This window comes from Ammospiza nelsoni, chromosome 32, assembly GCF_027579445.1.
Source record: "Ammospiza nelsoni isolate bAmmNel1 chromosome 32, bAmmNel1.pri, whole genome shotgun sequence".
NCBI lineage: Eukaryota > Metazoa > Chordata > Aves > Passeriformes > Passerellidae > Ammospiza > Ammospiza nelsoni.
The window spans coordinates 3,426,210-3,453,395 of record NC_080664.1 but is presented as its reverse complement, the minus strand read 5'-3'; the positions used below and the strand labels follow the sequence as shown (position 1 = coordinate 3,453,395).

Genomic DNA, 27,186 nt, shown 5'->3' with positions numbered 1-27,186 from the left:
CTGTCCTGCTCCATCTTCCAGCCCAGCATGGCCCCCGGCTGCAGGACAACCCCACTGCTGATGCTGTCCAGTCAGGGATGCACTTGGGGGAATCTCCTTCCCCTTCCCTCTGGCACAGAGGCAAATCCCATCCTCTCCTTGTCCTTCCTCCTCCAGGGAAGGAGCTGAGGATGGAGAGCAGGGAGGACAAATCCCCACGGCAGAACCTCTTGGCAGAGGCCATTTTGAGTGGCTCCACAGGACAGGAATCCAATGGGGAGGAAAAGTTCTGGAGATCCCACACAAGGAGAGGCTGCAAACGTGGATCACGGGGATCTGAGGAGGAAAGACCCACCCTGTTCCAGGGAGGCGGCCAGAGCTTGGAGCCAGGGGTCCCTGAGCAGCTTCAGGATGGGGAGAAGCCCCACAAGTGCTCAGAATGTGGGAAGAGCTTCAGCAAGAGATGCCACCTGACCTACCATTATAGAATCCACACTGGGGAACGGCCCTATGAGTGTGGGCAGTGTGGGAAGAGCTTCAGCCACAACTCCAGCCTGAGCTGCCACCAGCACGTCCACCCGGGGGAACGGCCCTACGGATGTCCTGACTGTGGGAAGAGCTTCAGAGCCAGATCCAGCCTGATTTTCCACCAGAGGAGCCACACAGGGGAAAAGCCCTATGAGTGTGACAAATGCAGAAGAGCTTTCAGAGTAGCTCCAGCCTCCTCCTGCACCAGTGCACTCACACCGAGGAGAGGCCCTTCCACTGCCCCCACTGCGGGAAGGGATTCAGGCACAAGCACAGCCTCCTCAGGCACCAGCTCATCCACTCCGGGGAGAGGCCCTATGAGTGTCCCAGGTGTGGGAAGAGCTTCAGTTTGAGGTCCAGCCTGATTATCCACCACAGCAGCCACACGAAGGAACGACCCTACAAGTGTGGGGAGTGTGGGAAGAGCTTTGCCTGCAACTCCAGCCGGATCTGCCACCAGAAGATTCACAAAGGGAAGAGGCCGTACCAGTGTGATAAATGCAGGAAGAGGTTTAAGACCACCTCCAATCTCCTCCAGCACCAGCGCATTCAACACAGAGGAGAGGCCCTTCCGCTGCCTCAGCTGTAGGAAGGGCTTCAGGGAGAACTCCACCCTCATCAGGCACTGGCTCATCCACACTGGAGAGAGGCCCTACGAGTGTCCCCAGTGTGGGAAGAGCTTCAAGACCAGCTATGAAGTGACTGCCCACCAGCGGAGCCACATGGGGGAATGGCCCTACAGGTGTGGGGAGTGTGGGAAGAGCTTCAGGACGAGCTCCCACCTGACTGCCCACCAGCACATCCACAGCGGGGAGAGGCCCTACGGGTGTCCCCAGTGTGGGAAGAGCTTCTCCCAGAGGTCAGCCTTGACCCAGCACCAATGCAGCGAGCACTGAGGGAAGCTGTGGGAGTGTCCCCAGGGCAGGAAGAGCTTTGTGTGCTACTCCAGATGCACAGCTCCATCCCTCATTGGAGGATCAGCACTGGATGATCCCCAGTGACCCCAGTGGGCAGAGCCCTGGTGACCTTTGGTGCCAGTGATCTGTGTTAGGAAGAGACCTGGCTGGCTCCTGGCTCCCCATGAGCACCTGGACACATCCACAGACCAGCATCAGAAATCCATTGTGGAGAGCTGTTGCCCTGATTTTTTAAGATTTTCTAAGCCTTCTGATGTTTATATTCTTGTAACAAACTTTCTCACACACTTCCTGTAAATAACTTATTGTTTTGCATTCTTTGATGGAGGAGGAGAAATTTGATGGTCTGTTGGTTTGTCCAGAGTCATTGGAGAGGTGGGACTTTCACCCTCTGATCCACTGTCACTTTTGGAAAACTATAAATGTTGGAGTCAGAAAATAAACTTTCCTTTTTTCACCTTGACAACAGTGGTATGTGCGCTCGTGTTGTTTTGTGTCTTATAGTGACTTCGAGCAGATTTGTTGACTTCTGACCCCAGAAAAATCTCACTTTTTGCGTCTTTTGGTGGCATCAAGTAACACTGGATGGCCTTGGAGGTCTTCTCCAACATAAATCCATCATTTTAATTCTCTCTGCCCCACAGGCATCTTCCACAACCAAATCAGGTCGGATTGGGGCAAAACCCATGATTTTGGAGACAGTGGGGTAGAAACCCCTCCAAAAAAGGTTCTTCCCACCCACCCAAGCACGTGGATGCTCTTCTGGCAGGGACACATAAATCCTTTTGTTTTGGCCTTCAAACACAAAGGTTTCTGTTCATCCCTTTGAAAACCCTGAAATTGGGGTAAAAATCAAGACATTGAACTAAGGCTTGGATGGGCACGTGTGGGGACACAGCCTTGGGTGGGGACCTGGGTTGGAAATGGCCATGGACAGGGTCATGGGGGGACACAGCCATGGATGGTGACATGGGAGGACATGAACATGGATGGGGACATGAACTGGGAAAGCATCAGTGCCACCACAGTGCCACCAGCACCTTTATCTCAGCCATGGCGCTGCTTGATGCAGTTCCTGCCACCACGTCCTCCCTGCCACCATTGTGGTGTCCCAACCAAATGTCACCCCCAAGCAGGGCAGGATGGGAGCTTGTTCAGCTGGTGACAAGGGGCCCAGGAGTGAGTGACAGCCACCAGGGTGTCCCAGGGCCACCGCGCTCAGGGGACCCCAACCGCCCCTGGGGACAGGGCAAGGGTCAGTGTCACCCACAGGGGCCATGCAGGGCCATGCTGGTGTCACTGGAGGCATCCTGGTGGCAGCATCCCCACAGGTGTAGGGACATTGTCCCCTGGTGCATGTCCTGCTGGCATCATGTCTGTTACATGTTGGTGACCCAAGTTACATCATCCTTGTTCTCCTCCCCAGTTCTAGAATGTTCCCCACTCCCACTTTCCTATTGGTTCCCGTTCCCTTCAGCTCCTCCCCTGAATCCCAGTTGGTTGTTGCCCTTTTGTCCCGCCTTTGCACTGCCCTTGTTCCCTCTGCCCATTGGCCTCAGACCCAAAGTGTGGTGGTGTTTGCAGGGGCCCCAAGATGAGGGAAAAGATGAGAATCTTGACTCCGTGTTTCAGAAGGCTGATTTATTATTTTATAATCTATTAAAAGAAAATGATATATTGAAACTACACTCAAAGAATAGAAGAGAGGATTTCATCAGAAGGCCAGCAAGGAATAGAAAAGAATGATAACAAAATCTCGTGACTCTCAGAGAGTCTGAGCCAGCTGACTGTGATTGGCCATTAATTAGAAACAACCAACATGGACCAATCAAAGATGCACCTGTTGCATTCCACAGCAGCAGATAATTATTGTTTTTCTTTTCCTCTGAGGCTTCTCAGCTTCTCAGGAGAAAACTCCTGGCAAAGTGATTTTTCAGAAAATACCATGGCAACACCAAAGCTCCACCTCCCTTGTCCCATATAAAACCCTGGACCCTGCTTTGTTCTTGGTTCTTGGTGCCTGGAGCCCTTGGGTGTGCTGGCCGATAAAGCACCACTGGAACTCCCAGCATGGATCCCCTCCCGCCTGTTTTCCCCTGAACTGCAATCGCCACCGGCTGGTGCTCGCTGGGCCATCCCTGCCCTAGAGGAGATGCTCTGGGGAAGGCAGTGCCTGGGGCTGGGATGGGCTCTGGGCACTGCTTTGGGCTGGGGAGACTGAACTTCCTTCCCAGGGGCTTCTCCGGGGCAGGGCTTGGGTTTGGCCTGGAAACAGAGGGAAGGTTCCAGGAGGTTTTTGTTCCTACCCAGAGCCGAGGCCTTTCCTGTTCCTCATCCTGCCCTGGCAGCGAGGGGCTGGGGGAGCAGCAGAAAGGGGCAGAGACACAGCTGGGACAGGGACTTTGACTCCTGCCCAGGGCATTCCCAGAACGTGTGGAAGAAGGATCAGTCTGGAAAGAGGGGGAAGGAGCAGAAAGGGGGGGATGCTGGCAGTGATGGCATTTGTGTGCCCTGCTCACCTGGGCACAGACGAACACCCACCTGCCTGTGGGAAGCAGGGAATGAATTCCTGGCTTTGCTTCCTTGCACAGCTTTTCCTTCCCCCATGGACCTGTCTGTGTCTGAGCCCAGGAGTTTGGGCCCTTTGTCTCTTTCACTCCCTGGATTCTCCCCCCTGGGTGCTCCAGGGAACTGGGCCTGAGGCCAGAGAGAGAGACAGGAGAGATGGAGCCGTGCACTGCTGCCATGGCCACAAGCAGGGCACCCTCATCCATTAATGAAAACAGGCACAGAAAGGGGCAGATGTGATTTTACACCCTTCCCTGCTGTTTGCATTTCCTGCAAGCTTTCTGCAGTGTTGCTGGCAATATTTTTGTACTTTTTCAGGTGATTGACACAGCACCTCACAGGACACACTCACAGGATCAGGAGAATTATGTGATACACCATGGATTCATGTCCCTAAAAAATACCAAGGCTCTAATTGATTAGTTACTGTTTGAGTCTAGAAGTGGGCAGTACAAACTTCTCATTTTTCACTTTCAGGTGCTCATGGGGAAAGCACAGCATATTCTTCCAGGTCTTTGCACAATATTTGTTAGCTACGTACAATAACAAATCTCATTTGCATCACTGCTCAACAGCTCAACATAAGGAACCCAAACTACTGGCCTATCCCTAAGACTACACAAAAATAATAAAACATATGTTTTGCTTCCCACTTCAGCTGCATTTGGGATTTTTGATTTTTCATGATATTTTAAGATGTACTTGTAGTTTTCTTGTTATGTCTAGGCTCTGAAGTAGGGTTTGTCATTGTTGTGAAACCAAGATTAATCAAGGATTAATACAGAAATAGATGTTCTAAACTATCCTTGTACTTGTGCTGGTCCCTAGGAAGGCCCAGTGGGTGATTTCTGTCTGTGTTCAAATATGTAAAGCAACAACAAATAGTCCCACACTTTATATTTCAGATAAACAATTTAATGGCATCTTAACATTGTCTTCACAATCTTATAACATGCATATTTTACTCCTTATGAAGCTGAAATCTTTTTAAATACAAGTAATTCTACTGAAATTGTAGAAGTTTCAAAACCATTTTAACATACTGAAAATAAAAAAATCTAAAAGACCGGTCTAACAGCCATTAAAATGCAGGAAAAAGCAAGTGGACTTCAGTAAAAGAACATTCATTTAACAGCTACATTTTCTCCACTAAGTATTTATGTGTTAAGAGAAACAGAGTAAATGTAAAAGAACAGAAGTTATTTAAAACTAGAATTTCTAATGCTAGAAACACCTTTGAAACAACTTTCTATGTAGTTCTATTTATTTCCAAATTTAAAACTGGCCAATTTTTTTCCCAACATTTTGAAGCACAAGGGAGGAAAGGTGCAAAATGCTCTGCAGGGGTTGCAGTTATGGATCTCTAAAGTTTATTTGTGTAAAGGAATGAACATAGTATTAAACACACTGAGTATGACAGAAAAATGCAACAAATCACTAACTCTGAGAGAAAAACAGCCCTGCAAGAAATGCCAGGGCACTGGATATTTCTGCATTTTAAGCAAAGAGCTTTACAGCATCTTTAATTTTCCTTTTCCTGTCCATTTTGGAGAGGGCAGTCCAGCCTGCCTCGCGCATTCTCCTCATGGTTTTGAGTTTCAGAGCAGAGCCTGGAGATTGCACACTGCATGGAGCTGGGCTCTAGGAAGGAAAATAAAGCCATCCTTTAGTTTCTGTTAACAATCTGATTAACTGCTTGGTTTAATCTTAGGAAAGGCTAACATACCTTTTTTGGTGCTGTGGAATGTAGTTGTGAAGCTTGTGGATAATCTTTGTACAAATTTTTAAACATTTCTTCTTCCGAGACTATGCTCTATTAAATTAAAAGTTAAAAGTTAAATTGAAAGTTACTTAGTCACACTATATTAAAAATACTTTTTCTTTCCCCCTAAGGATATTAAACTATGAAAAAAAAAGTTAAGATGTCATTATGAGGCTTAACAGTTCCATAAAAAGAATGTTAATTATGTACATACAGCTACAATTCCAGAAAGAACCAATAAATTAAAAATATACACATAAATATTGGCTTGAATGTGGAAGCCCAAACTCTTTATTTCCATTCTCAGCCCCAGCAGTGAGCACAAAGAGCTGCTCAGCACATGATTTGTTCTCTGGCTCTTACCAGGAGGTCAGTGTGCTCAGAGCTGTCTGACTGAGTGTCCAGCTGCACAAGCACTTTCTGCTTTTTCCTGCTGCTCTGCTCTGCAGGCAGGTTTGTGCTTCTTCCACTCTGCATTTTATCCCTTGGAGGAGTCTTTATAACATATGTCTGGGAAAGAAAATGTTTCTCTTTTTAGATTATATTTTATGGGGTAAGTATGGAATCTAAAGCCAAACTCAGGACCCAGTTTACAGTCTGAGTGTCCAAGAATTCACCTGAGAGAAATGGTGGAACTCTGATCTTTCCATCCAAACATGGAGCAAAGATCCAAACAAAGTGGGGTGGGGTATAAATATCATTTTTTATACTATTTTTGTTGCCAAATGAGGAGAATGAAGGGGAAGCTATGGAAGAGCTGAGTTTCATGGCACATTGTATTTAAGTTCCCCATGCTTATCTGCAGAAATTTAGGTTATTCTGAACTGTAGCCACTCCATTGGACTCTATCAAACATCAAAGAAAATGGGAACAAACAAAACTGCAGGAAAAGGCTTCCAGAGAAAGACTGATAGCTATATCAAGATTGGTGTTACTTAAAATAGTTTTTTCATTAGAAGTTAAACTGAGAAGCATTGAATGGTCCAGTGCAACCCTTTTTTTGACAGATAACATCAAAATGCTGCTGGATTCCATTGTTCCAATATGAAAACCACAAGTGAACTCCTGACAGGAAGAAGGGTGAGTTCTGCAGTCAGGACTACTTTGATACTTTGACCATTTTTACAGCTATATCAGCTTTTTTCTCTTCCATAGAGGAAAAGTGCCTTTACAAATGGACACTTTTAATATAAGTAAAACAATTGTAGAGAATAAAAAAATCAACAACTGAGCAAGAAAAATTACACACTGGGAGCCCTTCCAGAAACTGCTCTCTAATATCTCCATGGAATGGTGTGACCCTTTAAAATCCCTTCTTATCCCAGGGGAAAAAAAAAAATCATCTACAGAGAAGTAAGAAATACAGGTAGAAAAATGCAACCAGAAAAATTCACTGTTAGGAGTTACAAAACTTCAATGTTGGACTGCCCAAGGGGCTTCCTGTTCAGAAGAACACATTTTTTATTTTTACTTTTATCTTTTTAATTTTAGGAATATAATTTGGAGACTTTCTATTTTTTACATGAATAGATTCACTGTATAGATCTAAACAAGGTTTAGGAGTACCAGGAACATAAGTCTGTATTTTCTATAATTTAAAAAGTTTGAAGTCAAAAGCATTCCAATGTCTTTTGTTGAATGCAAATAAACATGTCATTGTCATGGCATTTCAATTGATTCTACACATATAAACACTCCCAAATTCTAAAAGCAATTAAAAAGTTCAAGTTACCTTGTGTTTCTTTTCACTTTCAGGAATCATACTGCCAGAGTGCTCTTTTACGAAATTCTCCTACAAAAGAGTTATGTGACAGCAAGGAAATATTTATTTGATTTCAGTTGTTAAAAATGTTCTTGGTGTAATGACAGAGCACAGTCTATAATCACAGACTGCTACAAAGTTCACACAAAAATATGACCAGATTTAGCACAACCCCAGCATTCCAAAGTCACTATTTTTCTGTTCAGTTTCATTTCTAATCCAGCTCTTCCCACAGCACAAGCCCAGGCCACACCTCTCACGCCCACTGCTCAGGGAATAAAAAACTCCACCTTTTCTTCCATTTCTGCTTTCAGTTGTTCCTTAAGGGAGGACAGTTCCTTTTTCAAACATGACAGCTCATTTTCCTACAAACCATTAAATACAGGACAGGGTTAACTATGCACAGCCCAGAACAGTCCCAAGTGAGACAGGGACTAATTAACAGGGACACTCATTAGGTACACAAGATAATTCTATTTGCTTTTCAGCCCTATACTTGAAGCTTTGCTTTAGCTTGTTTAAAAAAGACTGAAGCACTGTTAGAAACAGGTACTTGATCAGAAGTGTTCAAGGTAATACCTTAAAACCCTTGGGAGAACAGGGGTGAGAGGGCACAATCTAAATATTTAAAACAAAAGTTTCCTATTCAAAGTGGGGAGTCAGAACATGACCCACTACCTGGAGGAGCAGACACAAACACACTGCTACTCCAATTTCTTTTTAGAAACATTTTGAGTTTTTAGTGCCCAGAATAAGATCTGGTGCAGCAGGTTGGGTGGGATTGCTACTAGTAAAAATTCAAACCACACTGGAAAAGTTCCCAGAGAACTGTCTCTGGTGGGAAAGACCCCAGAGCACAGCAGGAAAAGAAACTTTTGAAGCAAACTGAAAAAAGATCTTTAGAAGTCACACACTGACTGAAAATCACATCTTTTGTCTCTCTGTGCTGTGGGTGGGCAAGAGGGAGGGATTGGGAAAAAAAAGTGTTTTAAAGGTTTATTTTAATTCTCATTACTCACTTTTAATTCTATTAATAATATTTTTTTTATACTATTTAAGTTTGAATCTGCTTTACCCTCAAAGTGTTTTTCTCCTAATCTTTATCTCAACTCAGTCTCTGAATTTTTCTTTCCCCTCCACTGCTCAACTACAGCAGAGAAAAATGAGTGAATGTTTTTTTGTGTGTGCCTGGCACTTAGCCAGTATAAAACCACTCCACAAGGACATCAGCCCCTTCACTGAATTATTGACCATTGCAAAGTACTCCTTACCAGTGCTCTTTCTGATGATATCTGCTTTTGCTGTTTCATTTTGTATACTTTTAACTCTGCATCTTTTTCTTCAACCAATTTATCATATTCATTCTGTGGTAAAAAAACCAAACCAACAACAAACTCAAAACATGTGACTAAATGTTACAATTATGGAGTTATCCAGTCTTAAAACATCATTTTTTCAAACCAGGCTCTTAAGATTCAGAAAGAAAAGATTCGTTGATGCTTCTGCACAAACTGTAAAACAGAAAATGCTCAATTCAAATATTATTTTGTGGACTGGCAGAGAGTGCTTTATTTCTGTGGAGCAACATGTGCTCAGCACTAAGAGCCAGCTGTGCCATCTTTATTAATGCATCTGCTAAAGATATTGCAAAATGAGGAATAGAAAGGTAAACTAAAATGTGTCAGGCTAAACTGCTGACAGTCACTAGGTAACCTCTGAGAAAGAGGCCAAACTGATACTGAAAAATATTGCATTCACAGGTATCAAAGGAAGCCTGAATTGAAAAAAAATCTAAAAATCCCAGAAGTTTAGATGACCGGAATTATCTGCCCATAGGAATCTTTTCAAAATCTTCAATGAATTTGATTTTAGATGATGCAAAGTCCAGCATGTGTTCAGCTTCCTTTTCCCAGACTCAGGCCTGTTTCTGCTTTTGAAAGGTCATTAACGTGGTGTCACAAGTTATAAACATGGTATTGACATGGTATCACACATTGCAAACCACAGGAAGCAGGAAAATCTCTGACCTTGTGCTTTTCCATCAGTGCCACCATCTCAGTTATCTTGTGCTGACATCTGGCATCAGTTTCTCTCTGTATCATTGCAGTTTCATCACAAAGCAACCTCATCTTTTCTACCTGTCAGTAATAAATTGCATTTCATTCATCAACATAACAATATATTTTTTTTTAAATCTTAATTTCTTCTTCCCCCTGTGGGTACAAAGTTTGCAGTCCCACTTGGGCTTTATTTGCTTTTAAGATCCCTTTCAAATGCCTCATCTTTTCTGCAGATTGTTTACATGGGCAAGATCAAAGGTAAAGCCATGGCAGGCAAGCTCACTCCAAACCAAAAGGCCATTTCAAGCACTCTGCCCTAACATTTCTTAGCATTGCCATCAAAAAATGTGTGGGCAGAAAAATACTAATGTGGGAGAAGTTATAATCTAATTTAACTGGGCTGACTTTACACCAAGGGTGGAATTTCTTTGAACTATATCTTGAAAGAAAGAATTTTTAATTGAGTTCTCATTTTCAAAGACATATTCAAATACTTCAACCTAAGCACCTAACAGTACTAAAGCTTTGTTCACAGGGATTCACAACAAGTTCCATTTATGTTAATAAGACTGAAATATGAGCAAGGACTCTGGCCAATAAATCTTCATAAAAACATTTTAAATTAAAAAAAAAATAAATTGCAGTAAAAATTAACACCTCTCACCTCTTCACGAAGTTTATTTTCATTTACTTTTCTTGTTTCTATGTCTTTTTTATAGATGTCAACTTCTTCCTTATGTTGCTTGTTTATATTTTCCATCTCTAACTGCAATTTATTCACCTTTGGAGAATGCAGAATTGCTGCTGTTATTTATTTAGTAATTACTATGTTGATGATTTTTTCTTACCTCTTATTTTTGAGCACAAACACTGTTACTTTTCAGGTATGATTGAAGTGTTTCCTATTTAAAAGTTCAGGGGTTTTTTTTTAATAAAGAGTTGAACTTTGGCCTGAAGTGAGTTAGAAAATACTCAAAGGAACAATGGCAACAGCACAATGGGGAAGACTGCCCTAAGCAGTCACCCTAAATGCTTTGAATGCCTCAGGAAAAAACAAACACAGATGTTTGTTTCTTCTCTCTTGTAAATCTGTATCAGATTTTCACAGGTTTTATGGTACATTTTCCTCCCAGCTGGGCATTTTGATTACAGTTTTTCCTTTTAAGTTTATCATATGAATATCCTCAAAAAACTCCACTTTTCTTCAAGTGCAGTACCCAAAGCTGGACACAATATTCCCATCAGAGGGATTGCCACTGCAGAACACATTTAAAGAACACACTAAAAAGAGTAATATATATATATATATATGTATATATATGTCTTTTAAATGCTTTTCTGTTACAATGAGGTTGCTGAACCCTGTTCAGTCCACTATCAACAAAAGAAAAAAAAGGTAAGGAACAGATTAGAAGCATCATAATTGCAATTTGAATCCATCTCTTAAATGTCCAATAGCCAGTGCCGAATGATTAAAATGGAACCATCTTCTAAAAACTATGAGCTCATTCCTGCAAAGTCTGTATCCTAGATCCATAAACCAGCTCAGAATGTATTTAACAAGTATTATCATTACTTACACTGGGACTTAAAACACTCACCTCATCTTCTACATGATGTTATTTAAACCTACCTTCCCTTCATAAGTGTTGCTTTTCTTGCTTTCTGTAGTAATTTTCTTTTTCAGCACCTTATTCTGTTGAAATAAAACGAAACAAGCACTTTATCTTAATAAGTTCATAGAATTATGTCATGGTTTAACTGCATCAAGAAATTCCAGCTTTCATCAGGCAAATAACTCTCTGCTGTGCAGCTCAGGTTCCAGAACAATTCTTCAAACAAATGAATGTTCAGCTAATTTCTGTGATAATTACTGTTTCTTCATGGCCTTAAGAAAGGCTCCTCCTGAGCAGCAGCAGGGAATAACAAATGAGGAGCAGAATGGGAATTAAAACTAAGATGCTGCTGACAGAAGGTGTGAAGATGTCATGACCAAAAATACAAGTTATTTATTTTTACACTGAAGTTTATACAATTTGTGCTAGTGCAGAATTCTTTTCTACTAGTGATAACTGAGATACTCATACAAGTACATAAATAACACTATGCACTAAATGAAAAAGAGTAGAAGTTTATTAAAGATATTATTTTTGTAATTGCTTTTTTCAAATTAAGGCTCATTACACAAATCAAGTGATTCCAAAGCTGACTCCCTAGTTTGCTCAGGGTTAGGATAAAAAAGGAGAATTTTTAAATTACATAGGTGTATCTAAAGACATCACAGCAGACACAAACCTGCTGAAAAGGCAATCCAAAGTATAATGTGTTTATGTATTTGTGACATTTAAAATCTCTACACACCTCCTGTTGCAACTCTTCCATGCATTTGGTTTTATTTTCCACCTGTTTCTTCAGATTATTCATCTGAAAGAGATATTTCAGACGTGAATTAGTAAGTTCAACAAATGACTCCCTATGTGAGCAATTCCTGTAAATGTTCTCAAATCTGCCCTTGCACCAGTCTGGTTTGTTCCAATGGGACTGAAACACCAGCTGACATGTTAGAATAATCAGAGTTTTAGCCATAAAGTACCACAAGATGTTAATTAACAGCAGTGAACCAGTTCCTTAGTGGTTATGGAATTAAGAAAGAAGAAGAAAAAAACCCCCAGCATTTTCACAATTTAAAAAATGCACTTGTATGAAGTTCCCTACATCCATGAAAAAATGAATTTTCCCAATTATTTTCTACAATCTTCAATGGCTTTTCCTTTCTTGAAATTTCATTTTCAGTTCTCTTAACCTGAAATTAAAATTGTAAATATTAGGCTTTTACAATGAAATTTTGAAATCCATTCTAATGCTAAAAACCCCAGGTTGCTTTGAACCAATAGAAAGAAAGTAAAAATGTTTGTATCTATTTAAGCTCAAACTCACAATACATATAAAAAGCTAATCCAGAGCCCATCCATCACTGAGTGGGTATATGAAAAACAGAAAAACAGGTTCTCTGTTTGCCTGAAAACAAACAAATCTTTAATATTAAACTTCCAGCAAAGAGTGAACATCCCAGTGACTGTGCTTGTCTTTTGAAATACCAGGGCTCACATGTGGACACACAAGGGCACAGCTGGCAGCAGCTGGGAAAGAAGAAACCTCTGGCAGAGATCACATCCCCCAGGCAGAGCTCTGCAGAAAAAATCCCAACAAAGATTTTACATTGAATGCTGCCCTGCAGGTTCTGTAAGATATTTTCATGACACAGGACATACATTTTCTTCTCTTTCATCCAGTGTACTTTTCATCTCTTCACCTGTCTTTGCCATTTTCTCCTTCAAAGACTCCAGTTCATTTCTAAGTACCAAATTAACAAACATTAGTATATATTTACATATTGCCTTTAACTTGTTTTCAGTACTTCTAATAAACCCATATTTTATTTTCTAAAAAGAGATGCTAATGTTGATGGGAACTTCATAAGCTGCTCAATGAAAATGTTCTTGAAATGCAGCAACAGGCCCAGTAAGTCAATATGTGAACTGTCCATACTTCTTTTAAGTAGGAGAAGATGTTCCAGGAACCCCAGAAAAATACATCCTGACCTGGACTATTGCAATGCAGCTGTGAAACATGGGAGCTGCCTATTGAACTGGGGATACAGAGAGTAACTCTGATCCAGTTTTGCCTTGTCACATTTCATCCATAACCTTCAACTTCCATTTGAATTTCCTTCACACCTGAGATGTCTAATGCAAAACAAGACAGCTCTTACTATGGAATACAAAATGACAGCAAACATTGTATCTGCAGCAATTGGTATTTCTAATCTGAGAAAATTTCTACTTGGCCAACAGCAATTCTGAATAGTTTCTGTTTAGCTATGTAATCTAGAAAAACATTAATCAAAAAATCCCAGAAAGCAGCATTTGAACACAACTAACTATTTGAGTCTACTTCCTTTAACAATATCAGTTAATAATATTTGCTTTTACTTGCCTTAGCTGGCTATTTGCCTCTTCTAGATTTTCAACTAACTGCTTTGTATTGTCTTCTTTTTTCTTACTATCCTAAATAAAGACCCATGTGTCAGCAAAGAAATAAAATTCAAAGTGACTTCTTAAAAAATTCAAAGCCATCCAAAGCACACAGACCTGCCTTGTTCACAAGTGTAAATACACTTCCTTTCCAATTCAAATACAAAAAGTAGCTCAGGTACTCTACAGACCCAAGTCATGTTGCAGCTCATCATCTAATTTGCAAAACTGAGTCATTTGTCAAACTGAGTATTGTCCTTTCAAGAAAGCTGGAAGTTTACAACTTGCCTCTTGTTGTTCTTGCAGTTTCTTGAGTTCTGCAGCCACAGCATTTTTCTCTTGTGCTGTTTGTTCTTTCTCTAGTGAAAGCTTACTGAGATACACTGTTAGCTGTTCATTCTTTAACCTAATTTAAAACAAATGGCCAAGAGGAATAAGAAGATGCATTTTGAAATCTCCTTTTAAATTAAACATACCCATTATCAAGTGTCATTCCATGCTGAAAGAAGTCTAGGCCTTTATCTACAAATATAAGCTTTGCAGCAGAGTCAGAGAGATGTAAAAAGGTGACAGAAGAAGGAAAGAAAATCAGAGTCAACTTTTATATAAATATAATGGTTAGTGAAGATGATGTATTTTAAAGCAAGATTAACAATGAATTCAGAAACTTCCTCTTCTTGTTAAATAAGTCAGAGAGATATGGAACAACTACATATGCCATAGAATACATATAAATAGAGAAAGGTGAATTTAGAAATGTAAGTATATAAATAATGTCATATATGTGGTTCAAAACTTCCATTAGAAAACAATCATAGTTCATTTCACTGTGGATTAAAGCAACTTCTATATTACACCAAAACTAATGAAATATTCTATTTTCAAAATGGTCATACGCCTCTTGTTCAAGATCTGTTTTCAGAGTCACAAGCTGCTTTAAATAATCTTGTTCCTTCTCAGCTGTACTTGTCAGCTGTGCTTTCAAACCATGGAATTCTTTCTGCAAAATGAAAAGGAAGAGTTTTGAGTATCCATGTGCAAACTCCAACTGCTGGAGGTTATCAGACATGAGCTAAGAGCACAAGGCTTTCAGAAGAACCAAACAACATCCATGCCATGGATTATCTAGATTGCATCTTTCCAATCTCTGCTGGGATCTGGAAGTGGCGTGAGACAGTGAACTGTGACACCAGTGCTGTTCATGTCTGTCCCCTGCTGTGAGTTTCATTACCTGGGCTGCAAAATTAGGGTGGGACCCTGCTCTGGGTGCTGTTTCTTATGTATAAACTTGTATACAAGTTCATGATGTGCAACTTCACTATTTCTAAAAATATGTTACTATTGCCCTACTTCAGACCTCTCTCATTTGGAGAGCATTTTCATTTCTCTCTCCACATTTTTCTCTCTCTGCATATTTTCTACAGTAGCCTCAAGATTCTTCTTCAATCAAAGTCCTCCAATTTGCCCATTTTAGAAAATGAGTGAAACTCAGTACAGAACACTCAATGCACAGATTATAACAACAAGCAGACACACCTGATTTCACACTATCTTAACTTGAGTTGATATGGATTCTTGTTAGGCTTCTAAATATAAAATCATAATGAAAATAAACTTCTGTTAAGAGTGTATTTCATATAGCTTTGACTTCTGTGACAGAAAATGGGCCTGTGTCACAGCACAGAAGGGTTCACAGAGGCCAGAGCTAATTACCTTCCTGGAAGGAAGAAATAATGGGAAAACTTTATATCCAGAGGGAGTGGCATTTGAGTGGGCATGAACAAAGAAGAAATAATCAAAAACCTTGAGAAGGAAAACTAAAAGCACAAGAGACAAGAAAAACCAAAAACATGGGAGACAAGAAAAACAGAGGCGATAAAGAAGTTCTTAAAAGAAAACACTGAAATTGTGTGTGAGAAAGTTTAGTAGAAATGTTAAGGTAGACTAGATGGTGTTTATTTATGGCATTTAAGATACTTACTAAGCAAGAGGAATTTCATATGAAGAGCAAATGCCATGAGATTAATAAAATGAACATTTACCAGAGTTTCTGACAGCTCTTCAAGTTGCACTTCTTTATCACATTTTACTTTAGTCATCTCTTCTACAGCACATGGAATGTAAAATTAATGGAACAGGAATAATTTTTCATTATTAGCAGGCAGTATAAAACATTTACCCTTTTGCAATACCCAGTTCTCAAAACTTGTTGGATTAAGTGAAGAAAATGAAAAGCTAATTTATGACTTAATCTAAATGTAGATTTGAAAAGATGATTCAGACATTAGCAAATCTATATCTGAAGAGAAGCTAAATATTTATCCTAAATAAAATTTAGAGCCTATTATGTTTTCCACAATTATAGCTTCAAATAAACCATGGACTGTAAGACTGGAGTATTCTCCAAGTATTGATGCACCTGCATTGTTCCAGAAAAAATCTGAACTGCTGAAGGTATCAGATGGATATGATGAGAAAGGAAACCAGTTGTTACTAACTTCCAGATGGTTTCTGTGTGCACAGTCACAATTCTGGTATTTTTTACAAGTTCTCAACAGCAAGGCAGAGCTCTTACTCTGGGGACTAAGGAGCACATCCCTAGAAACCACAGGGTATCAAATTGATGATATTTAAAGAGAACCCCTGCCAGCATCATTCCACTTCCAGCATGGGGAGGGTCACAGAAACCTCCATGGGAGGGTTTTATCTCTGCTGCAGAAGTCACTCCTGGCACCTGCAGTGCTGCTGCTCTGCGCTGCAAACCAAAATGACCTGCAGAGGAATTCATGCATGAATGGTCTGACTATTGGAGCTGTGCACAGCACTGCCCTTTGGCTGCTGCCAGTACCAATGACCCCCAAAGAAAAGGGATCAGCTGAGTAAAAATAAATCCAGGCATTCCTGACAGGTACAGGTACTGTAAAATCATTTCTTCAACTACTAGAGACAGTCCATTTCCAGAAAAGAGCAGAAAACATTTTTATTACTGCCCAGCTCATTTTCTGCCTTTCTACAAGCCTTACCCAGTTCAGCAGATTTATTCTGGAGCTCCAAGGTAAGCAGCTTTGAATCATCTTCAGATTTCTTTAATCTAGGAAAATGGTAAATGAAAAATACCAAATGTAGAGTACAAAGCACTGCATTTGAAACTTACAGGACAATAAGACAAAGTCTTACCACAAGCACTTTAAGAACATTTAACTTTTAACAGGCAGATAATTTATCTGCCTGCAACACACATCAAATTACAGTTTTACAACCTCAGAACAGTAGACATAAAAGTAAACAAATATATATCTACAGAAATCTGTATTTTTTAAAGACAGAATTATGCAAGTTGAAGGGGGCAAAATTTACTTTTTATACAGTATCAACTATCGCAAACAAAAAAAAAATTACATAAATTCTCTGCATTTAGACCACTGTGTGAAAAAAACCTCCAAATTTCAGCTTCATTTCCAATTGTTCTTGGTTTTGTTATAGACTGCAACCTGTAAGATCACTCTTAGAATTTCAACTCATTAATTTACCTATTTTGCTCTTCTTGCAGCAAGCTTTTCAAATTGGCAACAGAAGTCTCAAACTCCTCTGTCAGGGCTGCAAGCAAAGCCTTCATTTTTTTACATTCTTCCTCCTGCTCTTCCTTTTCTCCAGTGACCTGAATTAATGTTTTCACTGTAGTCTGGAATTCAGTTTCCAAGTTCTTCTGAGCAACCTTCAAGACATGATATCATTTCTAAACATGTTTTCCAACAAACAGCTACAGCTGTTTCGTGTCTAAAGTATCCATAATTATTTATGCAAATGATCATCCAGTCTATTTCTACTGTAAAGCTATAAGTAAGGGGTACCTCTGCCTTTTGCAATGAAATTTTAGCCTCTTCCAGCTCTACCCTCAAATGTTCTTTACTGACCTGGGATTCCTTTAACATTTCTTCATTATGTACTAAACAAAAAAAAAAAAAGTTTATATTGTTAAAAAAAGGATATTTACTAAAAAATGCTGCTAAAAATGGAAAATTACATACATTTAAAGAATGTAACAAAGACCAATGGTACTGACATCATCTACTATAAAATGATAGATAAAATTTGAATATAGATGGCTTAAAATATTGAAAAGTAAGTTCTGAAAAGTAAGTTTCCTCAGTGACATCTACCTGACTTTAAATTTGCAAAACTGAAGCAACATATTTTCCCCTTGCAATTTTCAAAAGCTCTCACTGCTTGACTCACCCTAAAAACTGCCCTGCCAGTCCTGCTCCCACATGAGCAGCTCCTGTTCCAAACAAAAATAAGGCCTTCAAGGCCCCAAAATTCTGCTGCCAACCAGCAACAGAATAAGACTATCATGGCCCTGTTTCCTATGCTTCTAATAAACAATTACATATAATAAATAAACAATCACAAACAACTACATTGAAATTCTGTAAACAATTACATTTAAATACAGCAGGCAGAACTCTTACATTTTGCTTCCATTAAGTCAGCAATCTTATTTTGTGATGTCTGCAGCTGAGCCTTGATGTCTTTTATGACATCATCTTTTTCATCTCTCTGTATGGTAAGAGCTGAAATCTAGAAAAATGCAGGAAATATCATCATGAAGTCTGGAAAAGGGACAGATAATAATTTTCATTTGTACCCCAGCTATGATAAGCAGACATTTTGCTGTCATTGAAGTTAGATTAGATAGATAGATAGATAGATAGATAGATAGATAGATAGATAGATAGATAATATTTGGCTAGATACAATCTTAGCCAAATATTGATCAAGTCACATTACTCTAAACAAAATGTTCTCCAATTCAAAATCAAACCATCAATTCCAGTAGACTAAAGGTACTGAAACATCATTAAACTTAGCAGAATTTGACTTAAAAGCAGCTTCAGACATTATTTTGTCTTTTTTACTAATACCCAGAAACACTTCTTGGCTCTTGCATTGCACCTTTAGGCACAAATAAAGCTCTACATATTAGCTGGTAAAATAAGCAAACCTGCTTTTCCTTTTGGCTGACTTCCAGTCTGCATTCTTTCTCAAACTTGTCCACTTTTTCCGCTTCTTCTTTTACTTTGGAGATACAGTAACATCCATAGTTAACATTCTAGCTGAAATATACTCCAAGTTCAATACAACTTCCACTTTAAGATTGCTTGGAATTCTACAGCTCTACCATTTGTTTTCCAAGAGTAATTGTTGAGGCAATGTTTGATTTTATAATCAAAATACAAACAGAAAAGACCATGTGAAAATGAAACAAGAACATAGCAGGCTATACATACAGAGAGAGAGCATTTAGCTAAAGTTTCTGTAGCTATACACTAGTGGATTCTCATTTAAATAAACAAACTATGTGAAATAAATATTGATCTCTAGACTGTACTTCACAGACAAAACTTCAATTTTGAGTGACTGTTTGAAAAATAAAGTTTCAGATTTGGCCCAGTGGAACAGCAACAGAAGCGGCCAGGCAGTGACCAAAGGCAGCATGAATAAAAGAAGGGTCCCAGTGTCTCAGTGTGAGCTGCTCACCATTCCAGCACTTCACATCTGCCTGCCCTGACACTGCGTGTGTAACACAAGCTATGAAGTACAAAACTGAGCCAGCTGCATAAACTCAATAAACAGAATTCTCACATTTGAAACTCATTTCCAGTCTGTCGTTCTCTGCTTGCACACAAAGCTCTTCAAATGCCACTGTCATTCTCTAAAAACAAAATTTAATATTTGAAGTTCAATATTGGAAACCCTGGAACTTCTCCAGGGGCTGCTGCCCACCTCAGCCACTCTGAGGAACCAGCAGGGAGGTGAAACAGAGCCCAAAAAGAAGCCAGAAGTTGTGGCAGTGACCCAGCACTACGCACACATCACCCAGATCATAGGGATCTACATCCCACACACTGCTGCACTTTCTCCATTGAATGTGTTTGATGTAACACAAAAATAATTCTTGAAAAGGGATTGAAAACCCAACTTCCTGCATCACACATGACATGATACCCACACATGATGGATACAAACAGTATCCCAACATAAACATGGCACTCAGCTCAGCTCACATAACTCACATTCCTTTCATCAAGCTTGGTCACTTACTTCTACGTTGCTGTGAAGTTCCTCATACAATTGTATTGTTGCTTCCTTTTCCTGTTCATCTATCAAAGCAAGAACATAGGAGAAAGTTTTTCTTTTGAACAAGAATGCCAGCTGCCCAAGTCATAATACTTAATCAGCATAATGAATTAAAAAAGGAATTATCAGCTCCTTTCTTATTAAATAAGTCATTATGAAACATGGTGCCAAAAGTTACAATCTAAAAAAATTTAGAATCTAGGGAAAATGTGTATTTCATTGAAACATTGAGCAAGCTCAGCTTTTAAATTTCCTTCCCAAGATATTTTTTTCTGTGAAAAGTGTAATTCTGGATCAGCTTATGTGACCATATTAATTATTATAGTATTAATGCTGTTGAATAATAATGTATCAAAACTGTTAGTATTTATAAACTGCAATCTATAACCACAGATCTGTCATAAAATTGCAACACTCCATGTCCATATTTTCCTTCTTTTCTTTCCCTTTTGTAATTGATAGAAAACAATTAAAAAGAGAACAGTAACAGAAACAGGTATCAAAAAAGAACAGTACATCTATGCACTGTGTTTCTAGAATTAAGTGTATTCCAACTATTCTAGTGTTTCTAGAATTAAGACAAAAAAGACACAGACACTTCTTAAGTATCCACGATCAAGTTAGTAAAATTCTAAATTGCATATAAAGTAAAATTCCCAATCAAGAACATGTTTTAAAACCTCAAGAATTTAAACTTCATTAGGTTATCCAACTGTCTTGGCTTGTTCAGTTTCATGAGAAGAATTCCAGTTACTCATTATACCTTGGGGTTAAGACCTTTTTTCCCCACAAATGTGTGATGGCTGAAAACATGGAAATGTCAGCTCTGGAAATTTGTTCCAGAGTGCTGGGAATTTAGAGTAGATTCTACTGCCTAAAAACAGGCATGAAGTGTCACTTCTTATGTCTGAATATATTCCCAGAGTGTGGCTGGGACTGCAAAGCTTCAATGGGCTGAGCAGCCTTGGGGAGCCCTGCCCTGCCCTGCAGTGGCTCCAGTGCCAGTCGGGGCTGTGGGCACTGCCTCAAACCTGGAGCACTGTTTGGGCACCCAAAGAGCTCCCAGGCTGGCAACCTTGCAGCAAACAATTTCACTGCCTTCAAAAGCCCTCTGCATTTAGCATTACAAACCACAAGTCTGTTAGACCTGGGGCTTCACTTCCAATTTTGTGAGCCACTTAAAATTCACTTCTCATTCTGAGAGCCACATCCAGTCGATCTCAACTGGAGAACTTCTCTGAACAACACGAGAAATTTCTTCTTCTTGCTTCTGTTTGTGAATTCAGAGCAAGCTAGAAGCACATTTACTCTGATAAATAAAAACTAAAAAAGCATTTACATTTGCTGGTCTTCTCTGTGAAACGAGTGTAGGTTTCCTTGAGCAGATTACACAGATGCCTCGAAGCAGCAGCTCTAAAGGAGGGAAAAATATCATGTTTGCACAGGAGTGCACAGTACTTTGTGCACCTAAGGAGTAACAATGGAAATGACCTTCAATATTTAACAGCTACATAAAACTGCCCATGTGAAAATGGATTATTTCCACCACAAAAATATATACTTGGTTCTATTACTTACTCTTTCAAGAGATCTTTATTTTCACATATCTCATCTTCCAGTTTCAAATGGAGTTTTCCATTTTCAAACTGATTTCATAGGGAACAAATGCAAAAAGACTGTTATTGGAAAATGTATTAGAAATGCACTTTGATTTCTCAAATCCCTCATGAAACAGTCATTTAGGGCATCAGTAGACAGAAGTCTGTTTTATCTGGTATTACATGCTGAGTCATCTTTTTCATGAAAGATGCAGTAATTAATGAACAATAATTTACCAGCAAATGAGACACTTACAGGTATATTCTTCATACACACACTCACACAGGACAGGTGCCTGCAACTTCTCAAAATAATCACTTTCTCAAGGCACAAACCAAACTGCAACAGTCTTTAATATTTAATTGTATCAATAATAGTGTCATACTGAATCAGGAAACACTGAACTTCATCTATTCAATGTACACTATACAATACTGGCCTGCAGTTCTTGAATGGCTTTATTCTGTGCTTCAATAATCTTTCTATTCTCTTGGAGTTTTCTTTCTTTCTGGTTTAGTTCAGTTTCCACAGTCAGTTTCCACTGCTTGATCTTCTCAGCCTCTTTGTAGAGTTTTGAGAACAATTCATTCATTGTTTCTGGATTCTATTAAAACAGGTTCCACAATTTAATCTCAAATACTATCCAATTTATAGTATATAATATCTAATTAATATTGTTGTAGATAACATATTTCTCTCCTAGAAACATCACAAGAGTAATATTTTTCCACAGATGGTGATATAAGCTTAGATATGATCAGGAGTCCAAGTTTAAATCTTTGTGCATCCTCTATGTATGTATCAAAAGGCATTACAAAGCACACAGGAGAAACAAATACAATTAAATATCCCAAACCCCCTTCAGACATCACCAAATAGATGGGCCTAAAGACATGGATAACTTCAGTCCACCAAAATCAATAAAAGTTTTGCCAGAATTATCAGTGAAGCCAAAATTCCTTCTAGTAGGTTCTTCCCACCACTTCTGTCCTCTCCTTCTGACAGACACTGCTGAGTTAAGTAAAAGCAGCTTCAGAGACTTTGCCCAAGAGTACCTGTGATATTGCCATGGACACACACAGAATCACAGAATCACAGAATAATGAGGTTGGAAGAGACCTCTCAGATCATCGACACCTGCCCTGACACCTCAACTACAGCACCAAGTGCCATGTCCAGTCTTTTTTTAAACACATCCAGAGATGGTGATTCTACCACCTCCCTGGGAAGAGCATTCCAGCGCTTTATTATTCTTTTGGTGAAAATCTTTTTCCTAATATCCAACCTATCCCTTCCCTGATGTAGCTTGAGACTGTGTCCTCTGGTTCTGTCAGTGCTGCCCTGTGGAAGAGACCGACCCTACCTGGCTCCAACCTCCCTGCAGGAAGCTGTAGAGAGCAATAAGGTCACCCCTAAGCCTCCTCTTCTCCAGGCTGAACATGCCCAGCTCCTTCAGACGTTCCTCACAGGGCTTGTGTTCCAAACCCCTCACCAGCCTTGTTGCCCTCCTCTGGATGTGCTCCAGCATCTCAACGTCCTTCCTAAACTGAGGGCCCAGAACTGGACACAGCACTCAAGGTGCAGCCTCAGCAGTGCCGAGTACAGGGGCAGAATGACCTCACTGCTCCTGCTGCCACATCATTCCTGATCCAGGCCAGGAGCCCTTGGCCTTCTTGGCCACCAGGGCACACTGCTGGCTCATATTCACCAGCACCCCCAGGGCCCTTTCTGCCTGAGCACTGTCCAGCCACACTGTCCCCAGGTTGGAACGTTGTAGGGGATTTTTGTGGCCAAAATGTGGAACTCAGCACTTGGACTTATTAAACTTCATGCTGCTGGACTCTGCCCATCCATCCAACTGATCTAAGTCTTTCTGCAGAGCTCTCCTTCCTTCCAATAGATCAACACAAGCTCCCAGCTTAGTGTCCTCTGCAAATTTACTGATGAAGGACTCGATGCCCTCATCCATGTCGTCTGTAAAAATATTAAACAGAACTGGTCCCAGTACAGCCCTGAGGGACAGCACTGGTGCCTGGCTGCCAGCTGGATGCAGCACCATTCACCATCACTCTCTGGCCGGCCATGCAGCCAGTTCTGAGCCCAGCACAGAGTGCTCCTGTCCCAGCCGTGGCTGCAGCTTCTCCAGGAGTGTGCTGTGGGACACAGTGCCAAAGGCCTTGCTGGAGCCCAGATACACAACACCCACAGCCTTTCCTGCATGCACCAGGCGGTCACCTGCTCACAGAAGGAGCCCAGCTTGGTCAGAGATGACCCACCCTTGGTAAACACCTGCTGGCTGGGTCTGATAGCCTGGCCATGCTGTGAGTGCTGCGTGATAGCACTCAGTATGAACTGCTCCATTATCTCACCTGCTACTGAGGCCAGGCTGACTGGCCTGGAATTACCAGGATCCTCCTTCCTACCTTTTTTGTACATGGGTGTCACACTGGCCAGTGTTCAATCATCTGGAACCCCACCAGTGAGCCACAACTCCTGATAAATGATGGAGAGAGGCCTGGCAAGCTCATCTGCCAGCTCCCTCATCACCCTGGCATGGACCCCATCTGGACCCAGGGATTTATAAATATCCAAGTGTCCCAGCAGTTCTCTGCTCACACACAGAGCAGGAAGGAAAAGCACCACCCTTGTGCCCTTAGAACACCTTGAAAGTGCCCTACAAGCAGTGCTGGGCCAGTGGTCGAGGCAGGGAGAGCAACACACAAGCCCTAAGGGCCCTTTGGTTCACTTACAACACTCCCAAACACCATCCTTGTTTTGGCTGCAATACACTTTTGTTACAGTCCTGATGGCACTTTAATAGCTTAGGATTAAAAGAGTCTAAAAAGTTGTCAGGAATACGAAAATCAGCAGAGAGAGCACAAGAAATGTGTTTTATTTTGTGGTAGCAAACAGTGTTTTGTAGCTGCAAAGTACAGAAGGTATTGCAAAAAAAATGAGCTGTACTGAATTGTGCTAAAGCAGAGATGTGCTGGCAAAGACACTGTGAGAAGAATACAGTGCTTGAGGAAACCACTGAATTCATTGTTTTACAGATAAAATAAAGCCAGACAAGGCAATTGGGATAATCTACTTCAGTTTTCCAAAGAATACTCTGACTTCAACCCTTCTGCCCCTCAACAGAATATTCAGAACCAGTTCCACAAGGATACTTAAGTGTTTAAATCTTACTCTAAATAAAGCTCATAGACTTCGCAGGCACTTCAAACAAAGAAAAAAACAACAACAATATTGCAATCACCCTAATTTTTAAAGATTTGTTTCCAGGCATGTTCACTAAATCACAAATATCTCCTCCAAGTTATTAAGCTTTAAACAGGAGACAGAAAACATTATTCCCTTTTGACTACTCCCTTTAGCCCTAAAATATCTACGGAATAATGCTTTAGGCACTGTTTGGGAACAAATTCAAAAGACCCCAAGGAATTAATTAGATGGGCAGAGTTGATACTTAGCTCACCTCTTCATCTACTTCAGAGCAAAGTTTCACTTGCTGTGAAATTGTATCTGAAACATGAAGAGATTTTGATCAATGTATTTCTAAAACAAGTAACAGTGAAACTGTATTTAACAGTTACAGATATGGAACTGTGAGACTACTCATGAAAATTAAAACTTGACAATATATAAAAATCTAAAGAAGGTGCATGGCAAACATTCCAGTTGTACCTGAATCAGTGATTTCGCCACGGCTCCACACATCGAATGGCAGCTTAAAGTCATCATCTGAACATCTATTAAAACCCTGCACAAATTAAAAAATTAGTTCCTTATGGGTAGATTTGTAAAAAATGAATTGTAAAATCCAAGGGAAAAAAATCCCTACAGATGATGTGAAAATAGAATTTATCATTAATAAAACAGCTGCCTACAATTTTCAAAGCCCAAGGTATTGGTAATGGCTTTGGAACTCACTTCTTACTTCCCAGTGGTTGATCAAACGGTTGGTGTCCTGCAGTTTGATTTATAGACTGTGGCCAAAGGGGAGCTTTCAATGCAGGGAACTCAGCAGCTTCTGCCTGTCTGGGCACTGCTGCATGGCAAAGGACTCAGGGAGACAAATTACTTTTTTCAAGACCAGTAGTTGATATTTCTTTTTTGCTTTACTTCCAAGGGCACTTCTAAACCATATCTGATTATGTGTCAGCATGAGAATACCCTTTTACAAGGTTTTGAAGTCACAGAAGTTCATCCTGTAAACAGCTAACTCATCTGCTGTCAGAATATCTCATCCCTAATCTCAAAATACTTCATTAGGAGCTTCGACATGAAAAAATAACTTGTGGAATTCCCGTAACTCAGTGTGGGGCCAGTACATTTTCACTGCACACCTGATCTAGTGAGACCAAGACACCAATGCCAGTGCGAGCATCTGAGTGGGGCCTGTGGGAATCCATAAAATCAGAGGGGTTTCAGAAAGCTGCAAAAGGCAGCCTCAGAGACAGCAGAACTGGGATTAGAGCCAAGCAGTAGCCATGAGATAGGTCAGCAGAAAAAATAATGTAAAAAGTAGAAAAGTAAGGACAAATAGAACAATGGTCTGTGTATTAACGTTTGGCTAGAATAACTCCCTAAGTTACAGAAAAGTTTATCTAGCCAGATATTAGGAAGTTTTAAGGTTAATAATGGAGCTATGTGCATTTTGCTTTAAGGCTTAAAAGCAGGTATTGTATTCAAAATAAGCAAGCATTGTTTTAACCAAAGGTACGTGTGCTTATAGTGCTTGGACTGAACTACTGTCAATGTGCTTTTGATTTGTGTGACTGGTCAAAAAACTTTTAAAGTAAGTTGTAACATTAAGTTCTTGGTCAGCTGCCTGGGATGTGAGCTGCTGGCATCTTCCCACTGTCATAACCATGTAATGAGACTGATGCTGGAAAATAAAACAGCTCAAGTCAGTTCCTCAGCAATCCCATCCCGTTGGTGATTTGTACACAGACCCCGGCCAGCGATAGAGCCCTGCTCGCTCTTTGGGCTGAATTACCCACATCAAACACGGACTTACAACACAGAGCGGATGCTTGAGAAGATGATTCCCTTCAGTTTTGATAGATAACAACAACAAAGGTCTTTGAAATTCAAACCAAAGATGTCTGTGCATGTGCCACACTAGGCATACACACAGAAATGAGTCCAGCACAGGAGCCGTCTCGGCCTATACAGGGGCAGGTGTGTGTGTGCTCCAGCCCGGGGCAAGGGGCAGGTGTGTGTGTGTTCCAGCCCGGGGCTCTTTGGGAGCAAGGGGCAGGTGTGTGTGTGCTCCAGCTCGGGGCCCTGCCGGGGCACTCCCCGGGCCCAGCACTGTCCCCGTGTCCCCGGAGAAGGGCCCCTGCGCTTTCCCCCCGTCCCCTCCTCAGCCGCGGCCTCCAGAGCAGCACAGCCCGAAGGGGCAGCCGGGGGAGGGGGGGGGGAAGGTGTGATATGGGCCGCCCTCAGCGGCCCCGCGGCCGAGCACTTACCTGGGATCTGCCCGCAGACACCTGCCCAGCGCTCAGACGCGGCGGCATGAACAATTTAAAGCGGTTTTCCTTCTCCATGGCTCCGATAAAAGGGCGGGCGGGGCGGCCCCAGCTCCCGGCGGCCGCTGAGGGCGGGCGCGAAGGGCGGGAAGCGGCAGCGGCCCCTCAGCGCGGGAGAGCTCTGAGGGGAAGGGGGGGGTCACGCCTGCACAGGGAATAACTGGGAGAGCCCAGTCCTCCTGTGGCAAAAATGCGTATTTTATGATTGGCTTTTCGCGAATATTAAAATGAATATTATATGTGTTTTGTCAGAAAGTTATGCTGTATTAATGTTATGAATAAGAAGCTTGACTAGGCTAATA

General features: G+C 40.9%; 2 protein-coding genes across 6 annotated transcripts; one reads left to right on the top strand and one right to left on the bottom strand.

The window, feature by feature from the left end:
• Positions 1–463: 463 nt before the first annotated feature.
• On the top strand, positions 464–1,890 carry LOC132085765 (zinc finger protein 154-like). Its single transcript, XM_059491208.1, has one exon. It carries the CDS (start codon positions 671–673, stop codon positions 1,094–1,096), a length of 426 nt encoding a protein of 141 aa, XP_059347191.1. The 5' UTR covers positions 464–670; the 3' UTR covers positions 1,097–1,890.
• A 2,995-nt stretch (positions 1,891–4,885) lies between these two features.
• On the bottom strand, positions 4,886–26,933 carry LOC132085753 (synaptonemal complex protein 1-like). 5 transcript variants are annotated; one of them, XM_059491186.1, is made up of 28 exons: positions 26,825–26,933; positions 25,035–25,110; positions 24,826–24,872; positions 21,787–21,951; positions 21,327–21,394; positions 21,088–21,161; positions 19,713–19,771; positions 19,254–19,323; positions 18,613–18,686; positions 18,080–18,188; positions 17,462–17,556; positions 17,141–17,325; positions 16,634–16,701; positions 15,653–15,714; positions 14,507–14,610; positions 13,899–14,016; positions 13,573–13,643; positions 12,849–12,930; positions 11,938–12,000; positions 11,210–11,272; positions 10,241–10,357; positions 9,544–9,654; positions 8,788–8,880; positions 7,807–7,881; positions 7,487–7,546; positions 6,118–6,264; positions 5,719–5,805; positions 4,886–5,633 (listed from the first exon to the last, which is right to left on the bottom strand). In XM_059491186.1, exons 1-28 carry the CDS (start codon positions 26,900–26,902, stop codon positions 5,490–5,492), a joined length of 2,565 nt encoding a protein of 854 aa, XP_059347169.1. In that variant the 5' UTR covers positions 26,903–26,933; the 3' UTR covers positions 4,886–5,489. The 5 variants fall into 5 exon arrangements, with proteins under 5 accessions (XP_059347169.1, XP_059347171.1, XP_059347170.1 ...); XM_059491188.1 differs by lacking the exon at positions 6,118–6,264; XM_059491187.1 differs by lacking the exon at positions 7,807–7,881.
• Between the last annotated feature and the right edge of the window lie 253 nt (positions 26,934–27,186).